Genomic DNA, 10,704 nt, shown 5'->3' with positions numbered 1-10,704 from the left:
CCTCAGAAGAGGACTGAAAGAGCAAAGATGCCCAGGGCCTGAATTCAGAGGGAGGTGGAACAAGCAAGCAGTTTCACTTAGGAGTTTTTTAAAGGAGTGGCTGAACTAACAGACACAGAAGGATCAGTTGCATCATCTGCTGAATTTAGATTTGAAGTAAAGATTTACGAAGGCGTAATCATACAGTACTTTGGTCTAAAATAATTATAATGCAAATGCTTTTACAATCAAACGGAAAAGATCCTATGTAAAATAAAGAAACAAGTAATAGGTTTATTCCATGCTGAAAAAAAGAAGAAAGAAAACACAACGTTTCGGCCGTGGAGCCTTCTTCAGGTGTCAAGGCTCCACGGCCGAAATGTTGCATTTTCTTTCTTCTTTTTTTCAGCATGGAATAAACCTATTACTTGTTCCTTTGCAGCCTACGCATGCTGATGCAGCTACCCACCTGAACATGTAAAATAAATGTTTCATTTAGCAAACTGGAGGATTTCAACAAAAAATACCCAAATGTTTATAAGAGAACTATCAAACTTAAGATTCTAGGTTTGATTTTTACAAGAAATTAACCTTACAGTATCTTAATGTTCCAGTTATTTTGCTTTAATTTAAGTAGTGGTTTGGATTATTATAACTGCTCAACATTAGAAAGATCAGAAGGACTGTTTTAAAATTTTGGTAAGATATTTGCCTTCAGGTATTTGTCTTATACAGGGGTTTGGATTGCACAGTACATGGGAATACAGGTTAATACAGTATCTACATTATGCATCCCAAAAATGCATGGGGTCATTGCATTCTGTGGCATGAATCAACATACCGTTTTATTACTTTTGTATAAAGAGCAGTCACATTCAAACTATCCAGTAATTTCAAACATTATTCTTCCATTATCAGAAAGCTGCTTATTTCTAGTAAAGATCACAACAACTCAGAGTCCATCCCAGTAGCGCTGGGTAGAAGGCAGGTGTGGCAGGAGTGTCCCACTTAGGATGGGACACCAGTCCAGAGCACACAAGCACACAGGGACGATACAGACACCCTAGTTAACCAAGCCAGCATGAAGTCGGAAGGTGAGAGGAAACCCAGAGCACCCTTATATGGAAATGGAGAGAACATGCAAGCAGTCTGGAATCAAACCCAGGACCCAGGAGCTACTGCATGATGCAGCAGCATTGTCCAACCTGCCACCAACCTGCCCGAACTTTAAACAAATGTGTAAAAATATTTGCAGATACACTATATTTCCACAGGATATACATAGGTTTGATGATTTGTTTACACATAATGTCATTTTATCAGGAATTATTTGTAAAAACCTGTTTTACATTATTCTTTTGAGCTTGTTACATACAGATATAAAGTTTGTAGTATAAAAGTATAAAAGACTACTTTTTGAAGAAGAATATCAAAATAAACAAACCACAAATAGGTTAACAGTGTTACATCAGAAAATGTTTAGCAGATTGTGTCTACATGTTCTGCAGTTTTTTGCATTAATCACACATAAAAGTAGTGGTATTATTAAAAAAGCTATTGAATAGAAGAAATGTTTAAAGGTGTGAAGACAAACCCTGTGTCTTCAGTCCACAACCTCTCATGAGGTCCAGCATGGACTGCACACACACCCTTACACCTTTACACCTGTTATTCTGTTACAAAAATATTCCAGATTGTCACCACTGCTTATTTTAGTAAATGATGCTGCTGTTTACATTTTCCAGCTCTATTGTTAATGTAATTTATCTGTCTTCCAATACACTGTGTTATGCATTGATTTATCCTCCATCTTGAGCAAGAGAATGAGAGTGGAAGTGAAGAGGAATGAGGGACCAAGTGACAGAAAACTAGAACAAAATAAAGGTGCAGAGGAAGGATAACTTTTTTTTTCATTTCTTTGGGATCTATTTAAAAAAGTTATGTTTTGTCTGTCATCCATCTTGTGTGAGGTTATAAGCTCTGTCGAAAAGGAGTTTTGTCCTGACCACCAGGGGGAGCCAGAGGCAGGATTTAAAGTTTATACCCTGGCATTCATGCTCATGTGCTCATGTGCTCATGTAAGTTAATATGCATTCGACTAGGATATGAGATGCTGTTAACACCCAAACTTCCTATAAGCCTAATCACTCCGCTCTCTCTTTGCAATGTTAAAGATGCTATGCTATTGCACATGGTTTAAAAAAGGTTTCTATTACACTCCTTTTGTTTTATTTTCTCCCCAAAATACACGATTGTACACTTAAAAAAAAGCTCATAAAAAAAACAATAATATAATCATTTAAGGGCTGGATCCAGGTCACATAAACCTGTTTTAGTTTCTGTGCTGCATATTACCCCTCAGGGAAAAATGGTAGCAAATGAGAGGAGGCCATTTGGCACAACTACTGTAGTTTGTTTGGTTGTTAATTCATTGATCCAAGGATCTCATCCAGCTAGGTCTTAAAAGAAGCCAGGGCATTGGCCTCTGCAGCATGGCTAGGTAGTTTATTCCGGAATCCCACAACCCTTTTGGGAAAAGAAGTGCCCTCACTTCTTGGTTTTCAATTCAATTCTGCTTAGTTTTCATTTGTGTTCTCTTTTTCATGCTTCGGTGCTCATTCTGAAAAGTCTGGTGGGTGGACTTTGTCAAAGCCTTTGAAGACTTTGTATTAGATCCCATCTTAATCTTTTTTGTTCAGGACAAAAAAGGCTTATTTCCTTCAAACTGTCACTGTAAGACATTCTCTTAAGCCCCAGAATATATCTGGTTTCCCTCCTCTGGACTGATTCCAGAACAGCAATATGTTTTCTATAACATTGTGACCAAGATTGCACGCTTTCTCTAAATGACATCATTCTTAATATGTTATACCATTTTAACATGACATAATTTGATTTAAATTTCATGATTTCAACTAGATATCTTAGCATTTTGATTGCCTTTTTATGTACTTCCCTCATTACTTAGAGGAAGTCTAGAATATCTCAATCTTTGTGAATTTCATTTACTGCTTCTAGCATGTTTGCTCATTCTCCTAATTTGGGATAATCTGCAAACGTGATTAGTTTATTGACTATACCAGAATCTTAATCATTTATATAACTTAAAATTAGTTTTTTGGAGCCATCTGTTGGTGAGAAAATAAGGATTTCACCACAAAGAGTTAAAATTAAAGGCGTTATATTAATATATCATATAACAACTTCGATACAGGCTGGCGTCTATGTCAAAGGTAAATTGAAATGTCCCTAACATATGGTTAACTAAATTAAATTTACACAGTCATTATAATTACCAATATTCTAGGTAAACAAAGGCATAGCTGTAGGATGATTTAATCAATACTAAAATCTAAAATGAGGCAATGTCTTAAAATGTATCAAATGTTTTAATTCGATTCTTTGGTCATATTGCCTTAGTGCTTCATCAGTGTGCCTTAAATTGTCAGTAATGTTTCCCCTCTCCACGTAGATTTTTACTTCTGTTCACAAATCACAAATAAATTCGATTCGTACTAATTTTTTTTGTTTCGGTTGCATGATATTTGAAATTAATTTTGTCGGAGGGTTTGTATTATGTTAAACGACATTTGACAGTTTTTTTACCGCTTAGACGACACAAGGTGGTGCTATTCTTCGTTTATTTGAGATTTGTCCTATTTACATCCATGTTTTTAGAGTAACTTGTCTTTATCCTCATTGACACATCCTCATTTTTTATAGAATTTATTTTCTTTTCAAGGCAAAGTCCATTAGAATGTTTGCACAAACTCTGATAGACATATTGTTAAATGTTTTGAATATTTAGCGAAAAATATGGTGTACTGTACTATATCCTACTCATATTGACTTATCCAAATTGACCAAGCTGTTTGCCATACTCCTTACATAAAATAAAGGAAAAATATGTGTCATTCCGTAAGGCATTATGGAAACCTTTGATATTCTTTATAGCATCGTCTTATAAATTTAGGATAATGAGAGAAAAATATTAACATAAAATGTGTCTCATAATGCTATCAGGATTCTGCCAGATATACAAGTATTCAGCCTCCGCTCCATTAAATCATAATCTAGAGTCTAAAACATAGAGTTGCAGTTGTGAACCAGATACCTATTCATTATTACAGTACACCTAAGAGGTGAAAGAGAAATATACATACCTTTATTAGAATTATATGTATTCCCAGGCTAAATGCTTTCATCTGATGTTTTTAAGTATGTAAATTCAGCATCCATTGAACTTTTAAAATGCAATAATGGTAATTTTAGAGAAAATATTGAAAACATTTTTCTTAATTCAATTGCATTGATTTATTCCATTGTATTCCAATGCATGGGAGTCCATATTTTCGGTGTTTTAGTTTATAAACTGAACACGTTTGTTAACTATCAGCAGATGAGCAAAGCAAAACAGAAAACAATGAGACAGACATTAGAATAATGAACGTGTGTATTAGCAAATTAAATACCAGAAAACGCACTTAATTCGAATACGGAAAGTGAACTCCCTTCCATATGATCAGACACTGGGTTTTCTAAGACAATAGAAACCTGAAGGTACTATACCTGTAACATTCAACAGAACCGCCCAGTCTGTAGTGGGGTTTGCCCTGACTAATCCCTATGAAATACCTTGGTTTTGACCATGTTTTCTATCCTGAACCATTTAAAGATATCATTTTAAAAAGACATTACCTTTTATATCTCTTATTTCCATTCACAGTCTTTGACGCTGGAGTTTGCAGCAGAAGTAACTGACATTTTAACAAACATGCGATTGTATAAATTGTTGTTGCGAGGAATGTCTCCTGATTTAATTACTTCAGAAAATGAAACATGTTAGGATCCATTTATTAATTTATTTAACCCAGTCAGACTTTAGTCAAAGTCATAGGACACTTAAAAATGCAACTAAGAAAGGTTGCCCTGTCTACTTGCATGAACAACTCCACATAAACTGATCGACTATAAAGCATAATCCCAGAGCCCGAAATAAAACGATGTTTTCTACATCGATTGGCTTTACTATTAATGATTATCGTAACAGTGTTCCTAACAAAACTAATGTAGTCGAGTCCTTATGTTTGCACGTTCACGTGTTATGGATTTGCATGCTACAGTACCTCCACAGTTGTTCTATGTGGAAGGCGTGGTTTGGTGACGCATTGCGGATCAAGAGAACCTGAAGCTCCAGTCTGGGACTCTACAGCCTGAACAAACTAGCCTAGTTGCAGGAATAGAGGAGACCGGGTCTTTCCGTGAACAGCCATGTCATTGAAATAAGCAAATGATGGGATTCAGTTTTAGCCACCATGTAACTGAATTGTAGTCGATTAAAGCATCGGAAACTATTGAAGACGAATTTATTGCTAGTAAAAAATGGCTGAGAAGCGGAGGTGAAGCGTTGCTGGTGCTGTGGAGCGGCGCGGCAGCTGGCCGATCAAAATCTGCAGAGACCTTTTGATCCCTGTTTATAATTTGTCTTATCCATTAATAACGACGGCTTGATAGAAGTATGTCTGGTGCACAGGACGAAAGCTCTGTTCGTGTGGCTGTGAGGTATGTTATGCTTGGGCTTCTGTATAATTTTGCTTTTGCGAAGTGATGCGCTTCAGCGAAAATGAGCAGTTCAATCTGAGAAGTACCTGCTAGCGAGTGTTAGGCAGCGGCAGTGCTCCTATTGTTTTTTTAATTTCAGGGCCTGGAGTTAAATGTTTACAGAATACACAGGTAGCTAGTGCGAGCTACGATATGAATGCATTTAATCATCGAGTGGCACAGACTAGTGGAGTTTGTGAAAGGCTGAAATTGTAGAAAAGACGCAAGCAACATACAGTAGAAGCCCTTTCACCCTTTTTTATGGCATCTTGTTCTTCCATTCAGTTGATTCTTGTAAATACCAGTTAAATGAGGGTTAGTTGGGGGGTACTGTGAATTTTAAATTGATGGCTTTTTTGATGGTAACAGTAAATAACAAACGTCTGGGAAAGGTGGCATGTGACAATTTATGGCAATATGATGAGGTTGCAGCGTCATGCCCCATGGAGTGTCAGTTGCAAAATTAACGTATGGTCGGTGCTTGCATTGTTCTTGTTTTTTTTGTTCTCACAGAGCCAGAGAGGATAATGATAGCTAGATTCATTTCTAGGTTCTAGGATCAAGGTTAGAGACTGTTTTGCTGATTTATTTCAAAGGCGTGTGCAACGGGTGTTTGGGCTTTCTTCCAGGCTGGATGGAAGAAGGACAGCAAATCAATGAAAAAAGAGCTTTATTGACATTTTGAATGTCAGGGACAGTCAGCCATGATGTACAGTGATAGACGCTGCAGATGTAATTAAATACAGGCTTCTTTGTTCATTTACTGTCGACAGTGTTAACATTAAACAGTTACAGACCTTAGATTGGGTGGTCCCGTTTTGTCACTATCAAAGAAAACAGTGGATCTAGTGTAATGAAAAATAGGAATGTACCAAATTGCTGTAGTTCTAATTTTCCTTTTCGTCTGTTTTGCATTTGCATTATTTTATTATTGTTTATTATTGTGCATTATTGCACATCTCTATCTTTAAACAGGCTTAATACATTCAATAATGAAGGTTTAATAAATGTTCAGTATGTTGCCATGTGTGTTTGCAGCATTGATGCTGCTGTACAAGACAGGGCCTAACGCTCCCTATGTGTATTATTTGGAGAAACCAAAATTTGTTATAATTCGTAGTTTTAGATTAATAAGAATTATTATGTAACAAAAAACACCCAAATTTCACGTGAATTTGCATTAATTTTTTTTGGGGGGGGAGGGGATAAATTTACCAGATGGTCTGGAAAAAACATGTACAGTACTTTTACCTCAATGATTATATAAGCCCATAGTAATTTTACATTTCTTTTTCATTTTTTTGTCGTTTTTTTTAAGAGAATTGATTTCCAGTAGTCCCAGAATAGCCCTTGTTCTTTACCCCTACAGTAAAACGTCATACTTTTAAACATTAAACACTTAGCAGGTTTAGTGCTTTTTAATTTTTAACCATAGTTTTTAGAGGTAACGATAAGTTGTTAAAATGTAAAATTGCAGTGATTTCTATGGGCATTTTGTAATCTAGTTTAATCAAAGTGGTTTGTTAAAATACTGTATTGTGTTGATTAACAACATTTAAAACAACGTAAAGGTAGACCAGTTTTTACATTTGAAGATACAGTATGCGCAACGTCTATTTTGGCTAGTGCCAGCTCAAATACAGCAACCTATATTGTGCGGAAAACTAGAATTGTGCATTAGAGTTCATAAGGATTTGATTATTGTATTTTGTGAGTTCGTGGACTGTTTCATTTTTATACAAGTCCTGAGTTTAATGGTTAAGTTATTCGCCCTTGCTTGATGTTAGCATTCCATAATTACAGACTACGAAGTAATGTAATGTGCTGTACCATGCCTACCTTTGTAATTATAATACACCTTACAGAGCTCCAAATCTTTATGGGAGGAGGAATCTGTGGTATAATTACATTTCTATCTAGGTTGTTTCTTAAACATGAAATATTTACATTTATGTTATGTCCCATTAATACTTTTCTAAGAACATATGTTGCATATGTGTAGTAGATCTGCATATGTACAGTATATACAAAATGCCTCTCCCTGGCTTGAAACTTGAAGAGTGTTGTATTACAAGCCTGCAATCTTATACTGAAAGAAGAATGTCTTTAGGCACATGACATTCAGTTAATAAATTGGGGGGGTGAGCTTTGTCTAAACAGTCTTGTCATGGTTTCCTTTTATTTTAATCCTTAAGTAGATATTCATTTGTTAAGACATCTCAAATGTACCGTCTGTCTAATCCGCCCTGTAGGGTGCTGATTACATCAATGGCTAGGTTAGGTTGTCTTCAGTTGTAGACAATAAAGCAGCCATTTTAATCGTCATGAATGGAATAATGGTCTCATTAGTAAACGGATTTACAAAAGAAATACTGTGTTGTCTGGTCTTGCATTTAATTTTGTTTCTGCTAAGAGGTAAAAACCCACAATCTTTGTTCTAGTTTGCACATATCCTGTGTGATGTCCTTACTGCATGACTACAGTGTTTTTGCACTGACCTTGATTTCACTTTGTTTATAGTCCCAGGCTGACCCAACGTTGTAAAATGATTTGTTTAGCCCTGAAGTTGAAGGTTGGTGAAAAAGTCTTGAAAGGACAAAAGATACGCAGACATTGTTTAAATTAATCATTTTTAAATGACCTTGTTGATGTACTTCACCAGACTTTGGGATGTATCTATATCTAAAACATAATATAAATTTTACCTTTTTTGGTATTTTTGTGATCAGTTATTTATTTTTGTGTGGAAGTGACACAAAACAAAATCAATAATGGGTGTGATGTAGCAATCAAAGTTCTCCTAAAAACTCATGTATTGACATAAAAAAGTGAAGTACGATGATGAATTTGATAGCGCTTTAAATGTGTCAGTCTCTGTTTCCCCTCCTCAGCCTCATGGACCGGAATGGACCTGAGCACTGGATAGAACCCTAGAGATGCAGGGGATTGAAAACAGCAGCTGCCAACACAAACAGATCTTTTTTTTCCATGTGTTAGGCCCACCACCAAACTCATTTCTGTAGCAAAGATAAACCAGATGAGTCTGAATTCAATAACCGAATCAGGAAAAGGAAGGAGTGCACTTTTAAATCACTATGAATAATTTGGACAAACCCATTACCTAAGCACACATCTGGGCATTTAAATAGCTGTATGAAAAGAATTGTACCTGTTTCTTTTTGGGGGTGCAGAGTACTCTTTGCAGAAACAAGTCACTTTTAACATTGTTTCTGATATGTTGAGTAAGTTCCATGAATACAACTGAAATTAATCAAATTCAGTTTCTTAAAAACCCTGACCATTAGTTGAATTTTTCCAAACAGAAAAAAACAACACATTTCTGCAAGAGATGTCCCTTCCTTGCATAATGCTAACTATTTCTATAGCAACATAAAAAGAAAAGACAAAATTGCTAATTCCACCCTCATGTTTTTTTTTCACAGACAGAAAAAAATAGTCTAATGATGATAATATCCAGATAGCAAAAGGTATCTGGTGAACACCCATATTAAACGTAGGCACTGTGTCAAACTGATGTTGCCAAATAAAGTGTTAAAAATGCTAATATGTTTTACCAGGAAGTGCTTGGCACTTAATATCACTTAAAATGTATCTAAGATTTTTTTTAAGGATGTTGCTATATCTTGATATTATGTTTAATTGTGGATGGTTAAAGAAATTAGCTATTGAAAGACTCACTCTATATGATTTCAGTTAAAAAAAGATCATTTTAACTAATCTGTTTTGAATTTGACAAAAAGTTACATATCTTTTGGTGGTTAGATTGTGTTTTTATGTTTGATTATTAGTATATAATGACTATAATGCGAATAATTAATTTAAAAACGTTCTCTAAACGTATTGTATGGACTACCCTTGGCAAATGTGTGCACCTGCTCTCACACCAAGTTTAGGAGGTAGAACACCTCTACTAACCACCAATTTTATTAAATTTGACTCATCAGTCTCTTATTTCATGTTTACATTTTCTCCAAATTCTTTGTTTTTTGCCACAAGACACATAAGGTGTGTACATTATTGCAACTTTATTGCTGTTTCCAGCCTTGTTGTGATTCATTTGCTGGACATGTTGGACACTTGCCCTGTGGCTTGCTGAGAGCAAGACACTGTTCAGTCAGCCAAGAGCACAGCATTGTTATTACTCTCAACCAACTTTGCTGGTTTTCTATTTAAAATTGAAGAAACAATCACAGTTGAACAGGACTCTCTGCTCTTTGACTATATGAGAAGCTTTGTCACGACTGTGTGTGCTAGGGTCTGGTGACTTGGGTTGGTGGTGACAACATGAGATAGAGATGCGTTTCTTGCACCAAGGAGACCTTTGAGATCATTTAACTTCCCTAGTCATCTTGATCAAATCATTGTAGATCTGGGAGAACAGTGGAGCTAAACACAGCAGCTTTAGAAGTTCTCAGTTCATAGGTTTAACAGTATTTAACAGTATTTAACTTTAACTACAAAAAGACTGAAAGAAAAACGTCTTTAACTGTTCTTGCGGATCTAAAGAATGTACAGTATGTTCTGCCAGCTGAACAACTTGAAATGGTCATTTAAAGCCGTCTTTGAACAGTTGTTTAGCTGCAGTTGACTATCTAAATAAAACAAAACTCTGCTGATGTTTTTCTGAGAGAACTACGTGATTTGTCAAATCAGCCCAGGATGGGCCAGGATCCTAAAAGTGATATCCCACAGAGGTGAGTGCTGACCTCTGTACTAACCTCTACACCACCGAACAGCACAAAATGCATATGCTTATAAATGGCAAATCTCCACGCCATCACATTTGAGGCAAACAGAGGCAAACAAACTACTCACTGTCAGATGTGATAGAACTCTCTTACCGTTATCCAGAACTATAATCTAGCTGGGGGCAGAGCAGGGCAGAACCCTCAGATTCAGTTATATATTACTGGTGTAGGTGGCCGTGGAGATAGTGTGGTCTCTATTGACTGGGGGCTTCACTATTCCTAGTTCTGACACTCTAGCAGAGAACAGCTTGGCCCAACGATGGGCACATAACAAATATGGATACACGTCTGAACTCTGCTCTCAGCCTAATAAGTGGAAATCTGCGTCTTAACACCATCCTAAAGTATGTCCATT

The 10,704-nt window shown here is 36.1% G+C and overlaps 1 protein-coding gene across 11 annotated transcripts in view; it reads left to right on the top strand.

The window, feature by feature from the left end:
• Positions 1–5,127: 5,127 nt before the first annotated feature.
• The window catches only part of LOC148829637 (kinesin-like protein KIF21A), a 62,640-nt gene continuing 57,063 nt past the window's right edge, over positions 5,128–10,704 (top strand). For 8 of the 11 annotated variants that reach the window (XM_088922661.1, XM_088922663.1, XM_088922659.1 and 5 more), the window contains exon 1: positions 5,128–5,541. In XM_088922661.1, the coding sequence (XP_088778787.1) occupies positions 5,498–5,541 (44 nt within the window). In that variant the 5' untranslated portion in view covers positions 5,128–5,497. The remainder of the gene's footprint in view (positions 5,542–10,704) is intronic. The other 3 variants (XM_088922660.1, XM_088922657.1, XM_088922667.1) reach the window with 1 other exon arrangement.

The sequence above is a fragment of the Atractosteus spatula genome, chromosome 8 (assembly GCF_055471065.1).
Source record: "Atractosteus spatula isolate fAtrSpa1 chromosome 8, fAtrSpa1.hap1, whole genome shotgun sequence".
Taxonomy (NCBI): Eukaryota; Metazoa; Chordata; class Actinopteri; order Semionotiformes; family Lepisosteidae; genus Atractosteus; species Atractosteus spatula.
Note: the sequence above shows the minus strand (reverse complement) of the source record. Positions and strands in the feature narration are given on the sequence as shown.